Here is a 22,171-nt window from a genome sequence, read left to right on the forward strand (position 1 = left end):
GCGGGCGCGGGGATTGGCTGACGCAGCGTAGAGGCGAGCGGGATAGGTTCTTGGGAAGGCGGAAGGTTTGAATGGTCCAGACCTGCGGCTGTTGTTCTGCTCCGCGGCTGCAACTTAGACCCTCGGAGGAGAGAAGCCGCAAAGCCGCAAGTGAAATTGCAGTGTGGGTTAAGTTGCTTCTTTTCCCCCCTATTTTCTTTAATTCTGCTCACGTCTTTGCTTGTGACTGATCCCCACCCACATCTCTTTCTCCTGAAGGTAAATCTCATACTGAAGTTTGAGGTAAGACCGGAGCTTTCTCTTCCGGAACCAGAGCCCCACAAACGGGAATTCAGGGGACCCAAGGTATCGTCGCGAGTTAGGAGAACTGAGTTCCTTCGGGTCCCGAGTCACAAGTCACAAGCTGCAGTTCCAAACAAGTCAAAGCCTTCTTTTTATTTCCGCTTTAAAGTCTTGGGGTTTCCTCTCGGTAAGTTCGGGTCAGGCCGTTTCGGGCGAGTGCGGTTTGACCTTCAAGCCAAGTTGTGAGTGTCCGTTTGGAGATGCCCATCCTGCAGTACCGCTCCACTGGGCCACCGCTCGGAAGGGTGGATGAGATTGTGAAAGCTGGACCATCTCGGATGTGCCGGTAGAGATGACGTTCTCCTCTCAGCGAGGTTTTCTTTCTTTCTTAGTGCTCGGAGACTATGTCTGCTGAGCTCACTTCATCCACAAGAGAGGAAGGAAGTCCTGGCAGAGGACCCAGTTTTAGATCCCATCAGAGGAAGATATTAAACTTGCTCCTGGAGAGAGACACTTCCTTCACCATCTGTCCAGATCTCCCTGGAACTCCAGTGGACAAACTCTTCGGTGATTCTGGAAACCAAAGCGTTTTGTCTGGGTAAATCCACCTTTCACACCTTATCTACTTTTGTTTTTCTAAACAGTTCTGAGTTAAAAAATAAAAAATAAAAAAAATTAAAGATTATCCTGGCTCAAAGATCTGAGTTTAAGTCTTAGTCCCTGACTAACCATGTAACTCTACTGACTCTCAGACTTCTTTTCTATGACATAGAAATAATCTGTTCTTATCTTACTAGGATCTTATTGAGAATCAACTGATGTGATGTCTTGGAAAAGTCTTTGAAACCTCTATTGCATTATATGAGTTGGTCACTTTATTAATAATAGTGTTATTGTACTTTAAATTTTGTCCATGCCGTCGGGATCGGTTTGGCTCAGTGGATAGAGCATCGGCCTGCGGACTGAGAGGTCCCGGGTTCGATTCCGGTCGGGGGCATGTACCTTGATTGCGGGCACGTCCCCAGTGGGGGGTGTGCAAGAGGCAGCTGATCGATGATTCTCTCTCATTGATGTTTCTGACTCTCTGACCCTCTCAATTCCTCTCTGTGTAAAATCAATAAAATATATTTAAAAATAAAATTTTTGTCCATGCCATGCACTAATGTCTTAGCATAATTGGAGAGGTATAGACTTGAGAAGTACTAGACACTCAAGAGAAATAAAATTGTGTGCTCAGAGCAGAAGATGTGGGGTCAAGACCCATTTCAGTCAGTAAACTTTGGTTCTCAATTAAAAAAAAAAAGTACTGTCTTAGTATGTTGGTGAGAAGAAAATTAGGTACAGATTATCGGAGTAGAGAAAATGGGGGAGATTTTCCTCATCCTAGTCTAAAGTATCTCCAAAACCAATTGCTTTGTTTGGAAACTTTTCAAATTATGTCATAATCATTGAGAAGTGTTTTTTTTTTGTTTTTTTTTTTGTTTTTTTTAAAGTTTCATGTGAATGGGAGCAGAACAGGATGGGTGTTTTCTTTCCTTTTTTAAAAATATATCTTTATTAATTTCAGAGAGTAAGGGAGAAGAAGAGAGAGATACATCAATAATGACAGAGAATCATTGACTGGCTGCCTGCACAATTGGGGGGATTGAGCCCATAGTCCAGACATGTGCCCTGACCAGGAATCGAACTGTGACCTCCTGGTTCATGGGTCAATGCTCAGCCACTGAGCCACCCATGGTGTTTCAAATTGATAAAATGATCTTTGCTTTTTAAGGATATTACATCCTAATGTGATTAATGATGTACTATTATGTCTCAACAGAGGAACCCCAAAATGTTGCCTTGATCTTTCGAATCTTAGCAGTGGGGAGATGTCTGCCACTCAGCTTACAGCTCCTGCAGACCTTGATGGAACTGGTAGAGAGAAGGAAGGTAAAGGCTTCAAAGGAAAAATAACTTAAGGGAGAGGTCAGGGTGGTAAGATAGACATGGAAGGTGGTAAAAGTAAGCAGAGAGCCTTGAAGTTGGAATTCTAGGGGTACCTATAGGTTTTATTTATTTATTTAAATATATATATTGATTTCAGAGAGGGAGAGAGAGAAACATCAGTGATGGAAGAGAATCATTGATTGGCTGCCTCCTGCACACCTCTTACTGGGGATCAAGCCCACAACCTGGGCATGTGCCCTTGACCGGACTTGAACCTGGGACCCTTGAGTCTGCAGGCTGATGCTTCTATCCACTGAGCCAAATCAGCTAGGGCCCTGTAGGATTTTTTAGGAGGATGATCAAGCCAATGGGAAGAGAAAAATAACATTAGTATATGTCACTTTGCATTTGAAAATTTTAGACAGGAAGGAGTATTTTGTTGACTGATTAATAATATAAATTGAAACTCACTGAATGATGGGAATGGAAATAATAATTAAGATGAGAAGTGGGAGAGGACAACAGGGGAAAAGGGGACAAATATAATACTTTTAACAATGAAGAATAAAAAAAAGAGAAGTTTTATAATCTACTCTAATATCAGCAGAGGCAAAGAAACCCACATAAATGAATACTTTGTCAGCGAATTCTTGCATTTTTATAGGGTCTGAGCCCTAAAGGAATGTGCTTTACTAGTCAGTCATTTTAGTATTTGTTGTAATTTCAGTGATAAGCATTCTTTTCTATTCATGAAAAAAATCTCTGTAGCTTACTGCATTATTTCCTAGCAGTTTGTCTTTCAATGATACACGTAAATTCTTAAGAATCTAATAACTTGTACCTTGTACCATGAAATTGGTACCTTAGCAAGAGCCTTTAGAGGTTAGCTTTGAAATTTATATGGCTTAGTAGTAATAAAGAAAATCAGAAGGAAAGAGGATGCATGGGTAAGAATAATTTCATATCTAATTGCAGGTCCTTTGGATTCTTCAGGACCTCAGGAAATGCAGTTAGCTTGGAGGTAAATTCTTTTGCTAAATAAACTTTCAGCGCTGGCACAGGGATTTTATCCTATGCAAACTCTGCAGACTATGGGACATTCACTTTGGAGGCCTAAATCCTTCCCTTGAAAGGTTGTTAAGTTTCCCAGAGTGTTAGTTAATTTTAACCATCACACACAATCAGTATTATCTTTTAAAATGGAGGAAAACTGTATATTGCACTTAGATATAGGCTGTTACCTGCATGTGAGTAGTGCTATATCTTAGTGCTTAAAACTCACTGACTTAGTGTATCTTGTGTAGGCTCTAGAATCAGACTGTCTAGACTCCAGGGGCCTACTACTTCACCAACTATGACTCTGACAAGTTTTTTAACTCCATTGCACCTCAGTGTCTTAAGAAACAATGATAATGGAGATGATAATAGCACTTCTTATAAACAGCTATTGTAAGGATTAAATTTTCATTTAATCTTACCAAAGCATTTTATAATATTTACTAGATTTCTGCAATAGGGCTTCCTGCTGCGGTCACCACCACGCCTGCATCCCTCCCTTCTCCCCCATTCCCCCCTGCTTGCTTCCTTCCCTTCTCCCCCACCCCGCTTGCTTGCTTCTATACAGCTTCACTTCCTTTTGCAGCTTGGCTTCTTTCTATGCTGTCTTTGGTGTTTGCGCTGGCCTGGATATGCAAATTAACCACTATCTTGGTTGGGTTAATTTGCATACTCACCCTGACTGGCCGGTGGGTGTGGCTTGTGGGAATAGCGAATGTGCGGTCAATTTGCATGATTGTCTTTTATTAGGTAGGATTATTACTCATGAGGATTCTTTGTTGGAGATCTTAAAGTATTCAGTCAGGGAATACTTTTTTAAAAAATATATATTTGATTGATTTTTTACAGAGAGGAAGGGAGAGGGATAGAGAGTTAGAAACATTAATGAGAGAAAAACATCAGCTGCCTCTTGCACACCTCCCACCGGGGATGTCCTGCAACCAAGGTGCATGCCCTTGGCCGGAATCGAACCTGGGACCTTTCAGTCCGCAGGCTGATGCTCTATCCACTGAGCCAAACCAGTTTCGGCCAGTCAGGGAATACTTAAGGAATGAAAAACAATTCTAATTCAATTTCTTAAGCTTATTGTAAGTTTTCTATTTGACTGTATTTTTACCAATACATACAAAAGAACTTCACTTTGTATTGCTTGTATTGTCTTTGAATTGCTTAAAATGCCCCAACTCATGTAGATCAGATGAACTCCTGTGAGAGGTGATAGAAATTTCTTTAAAAAAATAAATAAATAAACATTTGCTCTCAATAGTCACTGCTTGAAAATTAGTAAATTATAAATTGTGTCTACATAAGATGTAGAACAAACTCATCATCGTTGGTGCATATTTATTTATTTTTTTATATTAGAGACCCGGTACACGACATTTGTACACTTGGTGGGGGGCGGGAGGGGGGGAAGTGTCCTTCAGCCTGGCCTGCACCCTCTTGCAGGCTGGAAGCCCCAGGATTGATCATCCTGCAGAGGGAGGCCCCGTCCACTGCCACTGGCTGAGTAGCCTGGGCCTCCCTCTATGGGGCGATTGTGGAGCCCCCAGCCAGTGGCTGGGCATCCTCCTGCAGGGCGATGGCGGGACAGCCCCCCCCCCCCCCCCCTCACCAATCAATCACATCACATCTGCTTTGGCAGCAGCAGTCAGTGCTGGGTCACTGCCGAGAACCAGTTCCAGCATGTAATAATTACAAGAGTTCCGTAAAAAGGTTGATGAGACTTGGGCGACTCAGTAAGGGTGAGCCCCTATGTAATTTACCTGTGGGAAACAGCTAAGGCACTTCCACCAAACCTGAATAGGATTGTTAGCTGCCAGACAGCTCAGGGCATTTTATTGCCTCCTGTTGGCCAAACACCTTAAGAGCTTATTCCCCAAACTGATAATGCTTCTGTATTCTACCCTTTGATATCTTACCCTTTGAAGTGTATATTTCCACCTTGCCTTAAGATAAATCAAATGAATAAAAGCAGGGTCCTGAGTGAAGGAGGAGACTCTTCAGTTCCTTTAGCTGAAGCTCTACTGACCCCCAATGCCTTTCAAAAATATTTTTCATCTTTGGACTCCTTTTTAATCATCTATGCATCCAAGCCTTTATAAGGCTTGGAATAGAACCCCAACATTTATGGCTCCCTAACGAGGGATGCCAACAGGTCACCTTGGTGCCTGCGACCCAGAAGGGACTGAGAGGTCAGCAGTTCAGCTTGCTCGCCAGTCCCCACCCATCCAAGCCTGCTACATGCCTAGCTTGGTATTTGGTCGTTTGTTCGGTTGTTTTGGACATTACGGATCCTGGCTCTTTATGTATATTATGATGTGTGTGTGGGGGTGTGTGTGTGTGTGGGTGTGTGTGTGTGTGTGTGTGTATGTAAAATGAAGGCCTTAACTCCAAGATGTCACTCAACATCCTAATATTTACCACAGAAATCACCCTATGTATTGTTATTGGAAGAGACATAGCATCTAGGTATAGGGATCCTAAAATGCAAGAAAGGAAAAGTTGGGATGCCCCAAACCACTGATGAATAACCAAATAGTATTTGGGGCTAAACTGACTGGCTTTTTTAATCTGATCTGTAGGAATCATCACAAGCACCTTATAAAATGCAGCCCAGTGAGTAGCTCCTCTTTCTTGGGTTTGGGTTTGTTTCTCAGGGCACAGCCCACCTTCCCAGACCCCACCTGACCCTTCCTGCATGCTGAGGGAGAGTTAGATGTCTCTGGTGGAAGATGGGTTTCTAGCTGTGGCTGGAGGTGTTGGATGTTCTCAGAAAACTATCTTTCGTAGGGACAGCCGCTTTGTAGCACTCCAAAGGCTTTGGACCATGGCAACCAGAAGACAGATGCGATATGTAGCTCATCCACAAATAAAGAAAATGTGAGTCTTCAATGGAAACATAGATACATTAGCAGTTGTCTTCCTTTAAGTAGAGCAAGTCGTCTCTATCATGAGACCTTGAGCTTGTTATGCCTCAGTATGCTAGACAAACAGCATTGCTATAGGGAAAAAATTATGGTTTTTGTTTTGTTTTATTTTGTTTTTTCTTTTAAGATTTGACCCTAGAACAGAAACCTAGCTCTAAGTCTTACACAGTAGGACATCATTATACTCATGTTTAGTTGATTGGTTTCCTTAACAAAAATCTGTTAATAAGGAATTTAGGATATAAAAAAAACCCAGATGAGAATAATGTACATAACTTGTTCACATACTATTTATTTGCATGGTTTCATGTACAAGAGTTCTTGATTTCTCACTTCTTCTGTAATCTAGCTTTTTAGTTCCTTTTCTAGTAAACTGTGGTCCTTTTTGGTCTGAGCTTCAGGCCATCTTTGAGTATCAAGTTGATATTGACCTCTCCAGAATCATTAATTCTCTAATATCTCCAGCTAATCTCTTTTTCTAGCCATATTTTTCTTTTCCCTGTCTCTCCTCTTTTCCTCCAGGTCAGGAAGCAACTGATCAATGTTATCCATAAAAGATAGCTGCTATTTTCCTTTTCTCACATTAATTAAGTTATGCCCATGTTTTTGTCTGTCCTAATCAGCTTTTTTAAAAAAAATTTAATACTGTCCTTTTTAACCTCCCTTTACTCATTTTTTAAAATTCTCACCTCCTCCCTAGTCAGGCTCCTTCCTTCTTTTGGCTTATAAACATAAAATTAGTATCCCCCAAAGCAAATCCACATAACATACATCAACTCCAAACCATAATTTGTTTGGGATGAAGGGAAAACTTACGTGTTCCATCAAATGCAATGTTTTTGGCAGGCTTACTGACACATGTCTTCCTCCAGCCAAAGTAGTTTTTCTTATGCAGGAAAACAACACTTTGAAGCCCTTGGAATGCGGGGCACCCAGGAACCTGAAGTTCCAAAAGAAATCAGGGGGCCCTTACATGTCTCCCCTTTCTTCACTGGTGAGTCACTGGACCTCATCAAGGGTCAGCTCAGATGTTGTGGGATAGGGGATGGCAGAGCTGGATTAGGACCCTTTGAATTTCTCTAAGCTGGCGTGAGTGAGAAAAGGGGTCGGAGAAGGAATGTTTGAACAGGGGATGGGAGGAGATGTATGCCCTCTGATCTTTTGTTTAAATTTAAGGAGGGTCATATCCCAGAAATCATTGCCAAATCCAGTGTCATGAAGCTTTCCCCCTATGTTTTCTTCTAAGAATTTGATAGTTTTAGCTCTTTTAGTTTAGATCTTTAATTCACTCCGAGTTAATTTTAAAAATATATATATTTTATTGATTTTTTTTTACAGAGAGGAAGAGAGGGGGATAGAGAGTTAGAAACATCGATGAGAGAGAATCATCAATCAGCTGCCTCTTGCACACCCCCTACTGGGGATGTGCCTGCAACCAAGGTACATGCCCTTGACCGGAATCGAACCCGGGACCTTTCAGTCCGCAGACCGACGCTCTATCCACTGAGCCAAACCACATAATTTTTTATATGGTGTAAGTGTCCTGGGTAATTTGTAATATTGTCAATGTACTTGGCAGGACAATGGAAACCTGGTGGAAAGTGAAATGAAGTATCTGGGCAGTCCCATCGCTATAGTTCCAAAATTGGGTAAAAATCTAAAACTAGGAAAAGACCAGGCAGAGGAGATTTCAGATGAATTGATGGAGTTTTCCCTGGAAGATCAAGAAGAGTCCAAGGTAACGTGCTCTCTGTAATACTCTAATAGTCACGATTCATATGTATCTTTACATTTTCATTCCTTCATTCTTAAATGAACAGTACTGCCTACCTAATATGTTGTAGTCACTGTACTAAGTGGTAGGTCTGCAGAGATGAAGACATGGTCTCTCTCTTCTTCTTCTTTTTTTTTTTTATTTAATATATTTTATTGATTTTTTTACAGAGAGGGAGAGAGAGAGATAGTTAGAAACATCGATGAGAGAGACATCGATCAGCTGCCTCTTGCACACCCCCTACCTGGGGATTGTGCCCGCAATCAAGGTACATGCCCTTGACTGGAATCGAACTTGGGACCTTTCAATCCACAGGCCGATGCTCTATCCACTGAGCCAAACCGGTTTTGGCTATGGTCTCTCTATTCTAATGGCATCTGACTGATATGGTATCAGGTCACTATGGGATTCTTCTCAATTGCTGAGTGAGAAGTTCTAGTTAGTACTTTGACTGGATTACCATCAGTGTAGTCTGGTGTAAGTGATAATGGTAATGGATGGAATATACCTATTAATTCATTCACTTAATGTTGGGGACACAGTACTGACAACAATAACCCAAAAAAGTCCCTGCTCTCAAAGAGCCTACATTCTAGTGCAGAGGGCACAGACAAGTAAACAAATAACATTATAATATGGCAGATCATAAAAATACTATGGTAAAAAAAAAAGCAGGGTAGGGAGAATAGGGATATCTGGATTGGGGTGGCAGAGATTGGGAATTGATAGGTTCATAGATTAGAGAGTGGCGTTTGAATGACCTCTGAAGCGGTGGGGCCATGCAGGAGCAGGCCTTCCTTCCCTGGCTGCTGGCACCGGCTTCCCCCTGGCACCTGGGACCCGGCTTCCCTCCGGTGGACAGCAGGCTCCCAGGACCTGGGCTTCCCTCGCAGCCCCGGCTTCCTCCCCCAGGTCCTGCAGTCTAAGTAGCATATTGCACTTTTATTATTATAGCTGGGCCTTAGTGGATAGAGCGTTGGCCTACCTAACTGAAGGGTTCCGGGTTCCATTCCAGTCAAGGGCACATACTTTGGTTGCAGGCTCCTGGCACTTGCATGCGGCGTGCAGGAGGCAACCAATCAGTGTGTCTTTCTCACATCGGTGTTTCTCTCTGACTCTCCCACTCCTTTCCCCTCTCTAAAAATCAATGGAAAAAATATCTTTGGGTGAGGAAATAAGTAAATAAATAAATGATAATCGTATGGCTTTTCTTTTTTAACTTGTTAATATGGTGAATATATTGATTTTTGAACGGTAAAACAACTTTGTATTTCTATGATAACCTTATTTTGTCATGGTATACTCTTTTTATATAATTCTTTACATTTGATTTGCTAAGATTTTGTTGAGAATTTTTGTGTTTATGTTTTATAAAATTTGTTGATTTTTTAGAGAGAAAGGAAGGGGAAGAGAGAGACAGACATATACTGATTTGTCATTTCACTCATTTATGCATTCATTCATAGGTTGATTTCTACATGGGTCCTTATCAGGGATTGAACCCTGGCATATAGGGACGATGCTCTAATCAACTGAGCTACCCTGCCAGGGCAGAGATTACTGATCTTTAGGGTGCTTTTTTTTTTTAGTTTTTTTTTTTTTTTTTTTTAATGTTTTTATTGATATTTAGAGGGAGTGAGGGAGAGAGAGAGAGAGAAACATCATTGATGAGAGAGAAACATTGATCAGTTGCTTCCTACCCGCCCCCCACTTAGGAAGGAGCCTGCAACCCTGGGCATGCGCCCTGAGGAGGCATGGAACCTGGAAAAAGAATGATTCATGGGGTTGATGCTCAACCAACTGAGCCATACTGGCCAGGTCTGATCTTTCTTTAGTGTTTTGTTTTTCTTGGAATGTCTTTGGTATTGGTATTATTAGTGTAATGATGTCATCATTTGGAAAGAATTCTCTTTTTAAATTTTCTGGAAGAGTTTGTGTAGAATTGGTTTTTCTTTATTTAAAAATATATATAAGGCACAATTCACCAGTGAAGCCATCTGGACCCGGGCTCTTCTTTGTGGGAAGTTTTTTTTGTTTTGTTTTGTTTTTAATACATCTTTATTGTTCATATTATTACAAATGTTCCTCTTCCCCGCCCCCCCCTCCATTGCTCTCCTCCACCAGGTTCCCACCCCACTCTCTGCCCTTTCCCCACTCCCCATTGTCCTCATCCATAGGTGCACAGTTTGTTCAGTCTCTTCCCACATGCCTCTCTCCCCTTTTCCCCGAGAATCGTCAGTTCACTCCCCTTCCATACCTCTGATTCTATTATATTCAACAGTTAATATTGTTCATCAGATTTTTTTTTTAATTTCCTTGGTGTTTAGATTCACTAGTTGATAGTTACGTATTTGTTGTTCGTTGTTTTTATCTTTATTTACTTTCTCTTCTGAAAGAACCCCCTTCAACAATTCATATAATTCTGGTTTGGTGTTGATGAACTCCTTTAGCTTTTTTTTTATTGGTGAAGCTCTTTATCTGGCCTTTGATTCTGAGTGATAGCTTTGCTGGGTAGAGTATTTTTGGCTGTAGGTTCTTATTATTCATCACCTTGAATATTTCTTGCCATTCCCGTCTGGCCTGCATGGTTTCTGTTGAGAAATCAGCTGATAATTGTATAGGTGCTCCTGCTTTGCTCTTGCTGCTTTTAATATTCTCTCTTTGTCTTTTGCTCTTGGAATTTTAATTATGATTTGTCTTGGTGTGGTCTTCTTTGGACTCCTTTTGTTTGGAGTTCTGTGCGCTTTTTGGACTTGTAAGTCTAATTCTTTTACCAGGTGGGGGAAGTTTTCTGTCACTATTTCTTTCAGTACGTTTTTGATATCTTGCTCACTCATCTTCTGGGACCCCCATAATTCTGATGTTGGTTTGCTTGAAGTTGTCCCAGAGGTTTCTTACATTATCTTCAATTTTCTAGATTCTCTTGTCTTCTTGCTTCTGCGGAGGAGTATCTTCTGGCTCTTTATGTTCCAAACTTTGACTTGATTCTTGCGATCTTCCATTCTGTTTTTAGGATTCTGTATAATATGTTTTATATCAGACAATGTATTCTTTATTTCTTGTTGATCCCTTATTATTTCTTGTTGATTCCTTATTATTTCTAGTTGATCCCCTTTCATATCCTCATAGGACTTATCGATCTTTTCTAGGAAATTCTTGTAAAACCTTATAAGCATGGTTTTGAACTTATATCCAGTCGCTTTTTGTCCTCCATTTCTTTCATTTGTGATCTATTTCCCTGTCTTGGCATTTTTGCAGCTTCCCTGAGTTGGTAGCCTTAAAAGTCTCTGTGTTCTGCTTGGATGGGGTGGAGTTTCAGGGTGGAGCCTACAGCTTTGGCTTCCATCAGCCACGTCAGCCATGCCCTGTGCTGCTCCTGAGTCTCAGTATTCCTTAGGGTCCTTCGGTACTCGCTGCAAGCACCTCTGAGAGTGAGGTGCCCTCGAGTTTCGCCTGCTACCAAACAGGTCTCTCCCCCAATGAGCCCAGAACTGGGGTTCAGTTCAGTTGGAAGTGGGGTTGGAAGTGGGGTTCAGAGCAGTCTGGAGCTTTTGTCTCCTTTCCGCCAGGGCAATCCCGCGGCACAGCCAACCGTCCCTTCTCTGCAAGCAATGTGCGCTCCTCCGGGGGCTCTGCCTTTCGCCGCTCCCCCGGGTTTCTGCCTTACAGCCCAGTCTCCCTCTGTATGAGCCTTGGTCCCTGGGGTCTGGCCTAGAATTGGGGTTCAGAGTAGTCGGAACTGGGGTTCAGCACAGTCCGGAGCTTTTGTCTCCTTCCGGCTAGGGCAATCTGGCAGCAGAGTCAACAGTCCGTCCCCGCGCCTCCGGGGGCTCTGCCTTTCGCTGCTCCCCTGGGATTCCGCCTCACAGCCCAGGCTTCCTCTGTTTGAGCCTGGTTCCCCAGGGTCTGGCCTAGAACTGGGGTTCAGTGCTGTCGGGTCTGGGGTTCAGCACAATCGGAGTTTTTATCTCCTTCCCGCTAGGGAACGCCAGTCAGGCACTCAGCCTCCCCCTCCTCTCCAGCTCCGTACCTTAGGCTTTTACAGCTCCTCTGATTTTCCTTCTGGTTTTCTCTTTCCTTCTTGTTGTAGAATTTCCAATCAGTTGACTTTCCTGTAGCTCTGGGCAATCTCCATTTTATATTTTAGTTGTATTTTATTGAAATTGTAGTGTGGTGCTGCGATTAGGTGTTTACCTATACAGCCATCTTGGATCCTCCTTTTGTGGGAAGTTTTAAAATTACTAATTCAGCCAAAGCCGGTTTGGCTCAGTGGTAGAGCATTGGTCTGCGGACTGAAATGTCCCAGGTTCGATTCCGGTCAAGGGCATGTACATTGGTCGCGGGCACATCCCTGGTAGGGTGTGTGCAATAGGCAGCTGGCCGATGTTTCTCTCTCATCGACGTTTCTAGCTCTCTATCTCTCTCCCTTCCTCTCTGTTAAAAAATCAATAAAATATATTTTAAAAAATAAAATAAAATTACTAATTCAGTGTCTTTACTTATTGTACGTATAGTCCGATTTTCTGTTTTTTTTCTTGAGTTAGTTTCAATAGTTTTTGTCTTTTTAAGAATTTGACCGTTAGAGCTTCGGTCTGCGGACTGAAAGGTCCCAGGTTCGATTCCGGTCAAGGGCATGTACATTGGTTGCGGGCACATCCCCGGTAGGGGGTGTGCAAGAGGCAGCTGGTCGATGTTTCTCTCTCATCGACGTTTCTAGCTCTCTATCTCCCTTCCTCTCTGTAAAAAATCAATAAAATATATTTTAAAATAAAATAAAATAAAAAAATTAAAAAAAAAAAGAATTTGACCATTTAATCTAAGTTTTCTCATTTATTGGTATATCATAGTATTCTTTTATGGTCTTATTTCTATAATGCCCTCTTTTCATTTCTGATTTTAGTAATTTGAGTCTTCTCTTTTTTTTTTCTTTGTCATTCTAGACCAGCTGACTTTCGGTTCTGTTGTTTTTTTATTCTCTACTTTATTACATTTTGCTGTAATCTTTTTTATTTCTTCCTTCTACTTGCTTTAGATTTGGTTTCTTCTTTGGTGGAAAGTTAGCTTATTGACTTGTGGTATTCTTGTTTTTTTAAATATATTTTTATTGATTTCAGAGAGGAAGGGAGAGGGGAAAGAGATAGAAACACTAATGATGAGAGAGAATCATTGATTGGTTGCCTCCTGCACGCCCCCTACGGGGGATGGAGACCACAATCTGGGCATGTGCCCTTGACTGGAATTGAACCCAGGACCTTTTAGTCTGTAGGCCAGTGTTCTCTCCACTGAGCCAAACCAGCCAGTGCGAAATTTCTTTATATAGGTGTTGACAGCTATATATTTTCATATAAGCACTGCTTTAGCTGCATACTGTAAGTTTTGGTACGTTGTGTCTTTGTTTTCATTTATTTTAAAGTATTTTTCAATTTCCATTGTGTTCTTTGTTGATCCACTGATTATTTAGTAGTTTGTTGTTTAATTTCTACATATTTGTGAAACTTTCCAGATTTTTTTTTAGTTGCTAATTATTCCACTGTAATCAGAGAACATATTTTGTATGATTTGAATTTTTGAAACTTATTGAGGCTTATTTTATGACCTGGCATATGGTCTCTCCTGGAGAATGTTCCATGCATATTTGAGAAGAACGTATATTCTTTTGTTGTTGGGTCCAGTGTTTTATCAATGTCTATTAGGTCTAGTTGATTTATAATATTGCTTCAATTAGTTTTTGCTCTAATAATGCTGTACTAAATGTGACCATCCTAGGTCTTGCCATTTTCACTGGGCCTTTACCTTTGTAGTTCCTTCAGCCTGGAACATTGATCCCATAAGCAACACATAATTTTCTCCCTCATTTCAGTCTCATTTTCCCACATATGTTACCATGTTAGAAAGGCCTTTTCCTGACAACCTTTCCAGCCCTAACATTCTTTTTATATATTTATTCTTCTTTATTTTTTACTTAAAGCATTTATCACTACTTACAAACATAGAGTATATTTATTTGTCTGTCTCTTCTATTCCCTTACTCACCGTTATGTCACCTAGTAGGGCCTCTAAAATTGTTAAGCAGGTGTGTGGATATGGAGATCTGGAAGTAAGAGCAGAGGTCTTAACTGGTGATAGAAATTTGAAAGTCATCAGCATAAAGGATAAATTTAAAAGTATGGGTTAAAAAAAACAAACCTATGGCAAGAGTGAAGAGATAAAAAAAAAAAGGACAAGTATCTAGCCCTGATGAATCCAACATGTATAGAGATTTAATAGGCTAGGAGGCCCAACAAAGAAGACTGAGAAGGAGTAACAGAGAAGTAGTGCATCACAGTTCTTTTAGTATAAGGATTCCCAAATTATAACTAAATTTAAAAACTAGGAGGTTTTGTCATTGAAGCCAAAGAAGAGGCGATTAGCAACTCAGTGGAAGCCTCTGTGAGGTTCAGAAAGACATATGGCTAAAGAAGTGCCTATTAGATGTGGGAACATGAAGATTGTTGATGATGTTGACAAGAGCACCAGGTTGGTGCAGACAGTAGCTGGCCTACGTGTATTGAAGAGTGCATAGGCCATGAGGAAATGGTGATGCCTTCTCAGTTTACAAAATTCCTTCCTTTAAAAAAAAAAAGACAACTAAATATATTTGGCTATTTTATAACATAAGTATACTAATGGCCTGGTGCACGAGATTCATGCACATTAAAAGGAAGTCCCAGAATCAAGTCCCTGCCCATCCACATGCACCTCAGCCCAGCTGTGCACCCCTCCCAACTGGGCTAGATCCAGACCTGGCCAGTCCTGCTGGGCAGGGGTCATAGCCTCAGGTCCCCCCAGATAGGGCAGTGGGGTGTGCCGTAAGGTCCCTCATCAAGCCCCGCTAGGTGGGGGACACTGCCTGAGATCCCCTGTCAAGCCCCGGTGGGTGGGAGTTGGGCACAGCCTCAGGTCCCCCAGCCCGGCACCAGGAGGAGGGGGCACAAACTCAGGTCCCCCGTCAGGCCCGCCAGGCAGTGGGGCGCAGCCTCAGGTCCCCTGGCCCAGTGCTGGAGCATAGTGTGGCCTGAGGTCCCCTGTCAAGCCCCCTTGGGGCAGGGGAGGGTGTAGCCTCAGGTCCCTGCTGATCATTCGTTAAGGCTCCTTAAGGAAACTTGGTCTCAGCTTGTGGGTGCAGCCATCTTTGTGACAGAGTGATGGTCAATTAGATATTCCCTCTTTATTAGGTAGGATGATAGTAAAGAAAGTGCAAATAAACAAAAAGAAGCTGTTGCCAATGTCCATAGTCCCACAGGCCAGAGATAATCGCTGTTAACACTTGATGTTCTTCCAGGTACTTTCCTATGAAATAATTTTTCTTTTATTGAAGTAGTATTACAAAGTATTTTTCGAACCTATTTAATGATATCATGAACTTTTTTTTTTTAATATATATTTTTATTGATTTTTTACAGAGAGGAAGAGAGAGGGATAAAGAGCTAGAAACATCGACCAGCTGCCTCTTGCACATCCCCTACCGGGGATGTGCCTGCAACCAACGTACATGCCCTTGACCGGAATCGAACCAGGGACCTTTCAGTCTGCAGACCGACGCTCTACCGCTAAGCCAAACCGGTTTCGGCTCATGAACTTATTTTTATGCAATGAAATTAATCTACAATGTTTTATTGCATAATAGTAATTTATAATATCTGGTACATGATTTATTTAACCAAGACCTGTTATTGAACATTTAATATATTAGTAATTTTTTCTATCCATCCTTATAGTCAAGTTTTTTTGTGCATATCTTTATTTCCTTAGGAAAGCAGGTGGACTTATTAGAACAGAGGGTATGCAATTTTTTAATGATTCTCCACTTCTTCCATTCCCTGATTTTTAAACTTTTAACATGAGAATTGAGTGTATGGGAATCTTGTCGTTTTCAGGGCTTAGGTCTGAAGAAGACAGTCTCTCTCTGTGACATTAATGCCACTCAGATGCTGGAGTCAGCTTCTAACCAGGGGTACCTGACTGGTGATTTCTCCAAGGTGAGTGTGGGTGCACCCTTTCTATATTTGAGTCATTTGGGGTCTGAATCTTTCCTTCTCTGCTTGCAGAGAACACTAGGTATAATTAAAAGGAGAAGAAAATGCGCATGCTATCCTGGACATTTGAAAGCTATCCCTTCTGTTACCATTTTTTTAGCTTAATAAAACATTTCCACTTTTGTCCTGTAGGCTACTCTTTTTAAAAAAAAAAACAACATTTTTAAAAGTTGGTTGAAGAGAGGAAGGGAGAGAGAGAAACATCAATGATGAGAATCATTGATCAGCTGCCTCCTTCATGCCCCATAAGGGGGATGGAGCCCGAAACCCAGGCATGTGCTCTGACCAGAAATGGAACCATAAACTCCTAGTTCACAGGTCAATGCTCAACCACTGAACCACACAGGCCAGGCTAATTGATCTTTAGAATTCCCAAACAGAAAAATGTCAAAGCATTTCTTAAAATCTTAGAAGCATTTTCCCCCCTGCATATTTGTTTCTACATAGCAAATTAGTTGCTTGTAAAAGGTTGTTCCCATTTTTGTTTTATTCTAGTTTTGTGATTTTTTGTTTTTATTCCCCGCCCCTTCCTCTCTAAAATCAATTTAAGAAAAAATTCCACTTCATCATTTTAAAAAAATTATGTTTTATTGAGTTTTTACAGAGAGGAAGAGAGAGGGATAGAAAGCTAGAAACATCGATGAAAGAGAGACATCGATCAGCTGCCTCTTGCACACCTCCTACTGGGGATGTGCCCGCAACCAGTACATGCCCTTGAATGGAAGCAAACCTGTCAGTCCGCAGGCCGACGCTCTATCCACTGAGCCAAACTGGTTTCGGCATCCACTCCATCATTTTTAACAATACAGTATTTTATTATTTTTTTGGCTTGATAAATCCCTTCTAAAATATTTTATATTTTTTTTGTGTGTGAAGTATACAAGGATGGACATAGTTGTAGCTACATCTAAAACTTTATACACATTCTTAATTAGTTTCTTTTATATAAATTGAACTGCTGCTGCAGTTTTTAGAAATTGAGTGCACATTATAGAGACCATTGGTGGAGTAAAGTTCATTTGGAAAGATGGACAATAGCCCTAGCTGGTTTGGCTCAGTGGGTAAAGCATTGGCCTGCAGCCTGAAGGGTCCTGGGTTCAGTTTGGTCAAGGGACATGCCCCGGCTGAAGGCTCAATCCCTGGTGTGGGGTGTGCAGGAGGCAACTGATCAATGATTCTCATCATTGATGTTTCTCTCTTCCTTTCTGAAATCAATAAAAAATATATTTTTTAAAAAAGAAAGAAGGACAATATATGGGAGTTTTTTCTCAAATTTGGTTATAGAAAATTGCTGTTATTTCATCTCTTTGGTATTTCTAGGTATGTGCACTGCCAACCGTGTCAGGGCGACACCAAGATCTGAAGTACATCAGCCCGGAAACAGTAAGCAGATTTCTGGAGATGGTAACTGGTTACATAAGCTACCATCTGGTCTGTTCTGTCCCTAAAATCCCCACTTCCGATTGTATTTCTTTCACTGACTGTGTTCACTGACAGATTCCTTATTCAACTGAAGCTGTGTTAAAGGACTTACTTTTATCTCTTTCTTCTGTCACCTTCATTTTTAATTAAACGAGTGATATGTAAGTTTTATGAAAGGAAAAAATGAAAGAAAGCAAGAAAGGAAGGAAAGGAAAGTTAAAGAAAAGGCAAAAACCCCAAAAGGAAAAATCACTTCATTTAAGTGATCTTACATCCTGATTTACATGTTACGATTTCATTTATGCCTACTAGTGCAGGGTAATTATTAACACTGTTCTTTCACTCTAAAAAATGTCCCAGTGCCTGGCCAGTGTGGCTCAGTGGTTGAGCATCAACCTCTGAACCAGGAAGTCAGGTTTCAATTCCTGGTCAGGGCATATGCCCAGGTTGTAGGCTTGATCCCTAGTGGGGGGTGTGCAGGAGGCAGCCTATCAATGATTCTCTCTCATCATTGATGTTTCTATCTATCCCTCTCCCTTTACCTCTCTAAAATCAATTAAAAAAAAAAATATATATATATATATATATTTAACATATTTCTTTTTTTAAAAAATATATTTTACTGATTTTGTACAGAGAGGAAGGGAGAGAGATAGCGAGTTAGAAACATCGATGAGAGAGAGTCATCGATCAGCTGCCTCTTGCACACCCCCTACTGGGGATATGCCTGCAACCAAGGTACATGCCCTTGACCGGAATCGAACCCAGGTCCCTTCAGTCCCCAAGCCGACGCTCTATCCATTGAGCCAAACCTGTTTCAGCTAAATATATTTCTTTAAATATATATATATTTATTGATTTTTTTTTTTTTTTTTTACAGAGTGGAAGGGAGAGGCATAGAGAGTTGGAAACATTGATGAGAGAGAAACATCAACCAGCTTCCTCCTGCACACCTCTTCCTGGAGATGTGCCCTCAAGCAAAGTACATGCCCTTGACCGGAATCGAACCTGGGACCTTTCAGTCCACAGGCCAACGCACTATCCACTGAGTCAAACTGGTTTCGGCTATTTTATTGATTTTTGACAGAGAGGAAGGGAGAGGGATAGAGAGCCAAAAACATTGATCGGAGAGAAACATCAATCAGCCGCCTCCTGCACACCTCCGCTGGGGATGTGCCCGCAACCAAGGCACATGCCCTTAACCTGCATCGAACCTGGGACCCTTCAGTCCTCAGGCTGACGCACTATCCACTGAGTCAAACTGGTCAGGGCCTTTTATTTTTATATGTATTGACAGTGTGAGTGTCCACATGGGGTAGGCCAGGTGATGGAAATGATGAACTAATTTATACTTAAGGCTTACTTTCTTTCTTTATATTGGAGGGTGGGGAACCATTTCCCGTCTCTTGCAAAATCTGGATCTCTAGCTGCTACCTGTACCACTGCAGAAGTCTTTGTCTTCTGAAAGACTGATTCCAGCCATGCCTGCCTCAAGAATAGTAGCTTCAATATGGTTTTCCCCAGTATCCTGGCAATACCAGCTATTTCGGTTCTCTAAAAAGGCCACTTGCTATTCCATTTTATGTGGGGTGGGGCTGAACCGTTGCCACATTTCAAAATAGGGGAACTTTTGGAGGCTAGTCATACAGTGGAATCCTGGGTGACTAAAGGGAGTGTAAATCAGAAACTGTGAAACTGTCTCTTTTTTCCTTCAGAGTGACAGTGAGCAGGGTGTTCAATCATCATTTCTGTGCAGGTGGCTGCCTTACTGTTGGGGAAATTCCAGGGCCTGATTGAAAAGTTTTACATCATCGATTGCCGCTATCCATATGAGTACCTCGGAGGACACATCCAGGTGAGGTTACAGTGGGGACATTGGCAGGGAAAGGGTTGCAGACAGCTCTGTGAACTCTAGAACCAGGGCAGACCTACATTTGGAGCACATCGAAGCTGTGAGTCTCCACTGCTCTTCTAGTTCCGTACACTTTGAGCAATTTACTTCCCCTTCCCTCCTAGAACAATCTCCCTCTTTTCAGTAGGAGCCAAGGGCTCTCGCATGGAAATAAAAACATTCACCCAAGGACTGAGAGGCACTTTGCAAACATTTTACTGCTCATAGACAGTTCTCACATTGACACTACACTTCAGGCGTACTTAGTTCTATGAACATTTATTGAGTAACGACTACATACCAATCTCTAAGCCAGGCCCTGGGGGTAGATAGAGAGATACAGTTAGGTCTCTTTGAAAGTGCTTATAGTCTAGACTTCCTGGCCCAAATTTCCCAAGGTAGTATGGTATCCCAAGTATTTCTAAGTGTTGGTTTTACTGTCCACAGGCCCTTGAGGAAATACTTATTAAAATTTTTCTACAGGGAGCCTTAAACTTGTTCAGTCAGGAGGAACTGTGTAACTTCTTTCTGAAGATGCCTGTTGTCCCTTTGGACGCCCAGAAGAGAATCGTTATCGTGTTCCACTGTGAATTCTCCTCAGAGAGGGGCCCCCGAATGTGAGTGTCCACATGGGGTAGGCCGGGTGATAGAAATTTGAACTTGACTTGGGACTTAAAAGGGATCCTTCCCAGACTGAATGAATGAATGCTCTCTCCTGTGGTTTGAAGAATGATAGGGAGGCGAAAGAGGGGGTTTCAACAATTCAAAAGTTTGGAGCTGTGAAAGAACAAGGACTGGAATTAGGCACTAGTGGAGGAAAAGAGAAAGAATGGTGCTTCTTAGGTCTTGTTTTGCAAAGAAAATGAGATCGGGAAGTCCTTATGGAGTTAGCAATAGTCTGTTCTTTCTCCCCCTCCCCAGTGAGCGGCCCATGGCATCCTGACCTTCTTTTCACCTCACCCGTCTCTGCGCTTTCTTTAAAGGTGCCGCTCTCTGAGAGAGGAGGACAGGGCCCTGAACCAGTATCCTGCATTGTACTACCCAGAGCTGTATATCCTCAAAGGGGGCTACAGAGACTTCTTTCCAGACTATCCGGTAAAGGATGGGACGTGTGGGCCAATGAGGGAGCCTAGACTTGGGGACGCCAACTTTAGGGTGCAACTCCGAAGGCATGCAAGGCCCTCCAAGAAGAAATTGCTGATCCTTCCTAGCTACTGCCATCAGCCTCTCTATTATTCTGGGTCGGCATAATAATAGAGGATCCCTTACTCTGTCCCTGACTTTCCTTTCAGGTGCTATGCGAACCACAGAGCTACTGCCCTATGCATCACCAGGACCATCAGGCAGAATTGCTGAGGTGTCGGAGCCAGAGCAAAGCATGGGAAGGGAAGCGGCAGCTGCAGGAGCAGATTGCCTTACTGGTGAAGAATGGGAACCTACGATAATAGATCAGCTGCTGGCTCCTTGGGAGTCACCAAAAGATAATGTAGAAAACCTGGGCAGGAAGAGGTCAACAGGCTGCCAAACAGATGCAGTCCTAGTCTTGGGGATTGGTTAGGTTTCGGCAGAGTTGCTGGCTGGTGGAGCGGACTCTGTAAGCTGTAGCCTGGGGTTGTGTTGAGGTGTGCGTTGCTTCAGGGAGTGTTTACATTCTCTTTCTCACTATTAGCAGGCCAGCTAGCTCTTTTTCTCCCTGAGCTTCCGGCTATGCAAGAGAGTTATCCACATTCTTTCTCTGTATTTTCCTTCTTTGTTTCCCCCCCTCTCTTTTTATTAAGTGGAAAAATAAACATTGTAGAATGAGAGATGTGATTGTGAGCCTAGTCTGCTCCTAGAAGATTTCTATGAGGAAGTGGTCACCAAATTAGACTCTTTCTGACAAAAAGGTATAACCATTTCAAATTCAGAGTTAAGACCACAGTGCTTTTCTCAAGATCAGCTAGTTGATAGAGTGTTGGCCTACGGACTGAAGGGCCCCAGGTTCGATACCGGCCAAGAGCACATGCCTGGGTTGCGGGTTCGATCCTCAGTGCGCGGTGTGCAGGAGGCAGCCAATCAGTGCTTCTCATTATTGATGCTTCTATCTATCTCTCTCCCTTTCTAAAATAAAATAAACAAATAAAAAATAAATGGAAAAATATCCTCAGGTAAGGATTAACAAAACAAAAAAAGATTAAAAAACAAAAAAAGTTTAGACCTTGGACCATCACTATCATCTGAAATCATTTAAAATACAAAATTTCAGGTCTCATTCCAGACTTAGTAAATCAGAACCTCTGAGTCAGGGCCCAGAAACCCGAGTTTTAAAAATCTCCCTTGTAGGTGATTCTGATGGTCACCAAAGCTTGAGATCCACTGCTGTGGAATTAAAATCCTTCTGTGCATTCTTTAGCAAAATTCCAGGCTTTCCTTTCCTGAAGACCATCTTATGGTATGAGTTACACTCAAGTGTTTCCCAGACTCGGCCCTCTGGTATCTAGGCTTAGAAAACCAGATGAGTGTCATTCTCTACAGCTAGTGATAAGTTCAGTTTGGCTTAAAAAGTTCCTTGTCTATAGTCACAATGGAGTTTAGGCTTTTTCCATTTCCCAAACTCTTTTCTCCCCTCCATTTCACAGCTCACAAAATACAAATTTAGATTTAATGTGGTTGGAAGTAGATATTTGCACTATATTTATGGAATAAGATAAAATAAAGTACTATGCAAGATCATCAGTTAGATTTAAGGAAGACCTTTTATTTTTAAAAATTACTTTTAGCTGAAACTGGTTTGGCTCAGTGGATAGAGCTTCAGCCCGGGTTTGATTCCGGT

At 41.9% G+C, this 22,171-nt stretch overlaps 1 protein-coding gene across 2 annotated transcripts; it reads left to right on the forward strand.

The window, feature by feature from the left end:
• Window positions 1–45: 45 nt before the first annotated feature.
• Window positions 46–21,470, forward strand: CDC25C (cell division cycle 25C). 2 transcript variants are annotated; one of them, XM_084884661.1, is made up of 15 exons: window positions 46–163; window positions 259–469; window positions 675–880; window positions 2,105–2,214; window positions 3,187–3,232; window positions 5,853–5,886; window positions 6,061–6,150; window positions 7,093–7,191; window positions 7,777–7,935; window positions 15,888–15,989; window positions 17,367–17,429; window positions 19,225–19,323; window positions 19,843–19,976; window positions 20,343–20,454; window positions 20,652–21,470. In XM_084884661.1, the coding sequence occupies exons 3-15, from the start codon at window positions 687–689 to the stop codon at window positions 20,802–20,804; spliced, it is 1,395 nt and encodes a 464-aa protein (XP_084740787.1). In that variant the 5' UTR covers window positions 46–163; window positions 259–469; window positions 675–686; the 3' UTR covers window positions 20,805–21,470. The 2 variants fall into 2 exon arrangements, with proteins under 2 accessions (XP_084740787.1, XP_084740786.1); XM_084884660.1 differs by lacking the exon at window positions 15,888–15,989 and having other exon boundaries at window positions 61–163.
• Window positions 21,471–22,171: the final 701 nt, after the last annotated feature.

The sequence above is a fragment of the Pipistrellus hanaki genome (genome assembly GCF_964339955.1).
Source record: "Pipistrellus hanaki genome assembly, chromosome: 5".
Lineage (NCBI taxonomy): Eukaryota > Metazoa > Chordata > Mammalia > Chiroptera > Vespertilionidae > Pipistrellus > Pipistrellus hanaki.

Coding starts and splice junctions, on each gene's coding strand:
- CDC25C (XM_084884661.1), top strand. CDS start 687: ATGTCTGCTGAGCTCACTTCATCCACAAGAGAGGAAGGAAGTCCTGGC. Junction 6,151..7,092: donor CATCCACAAATAAAGAAAAT/GTGAGTCTTCAA, acceptor TTTCTTATGCAG/GAAAACAACACTTTGAAGCC. Junction 7,192..7,776: donor TGTCTCCCCTTTCTTCACTG/GTGAGTCACTGG, acceptor TGTACTTGGCAG/GACAATGGAAACCTGGTGGA.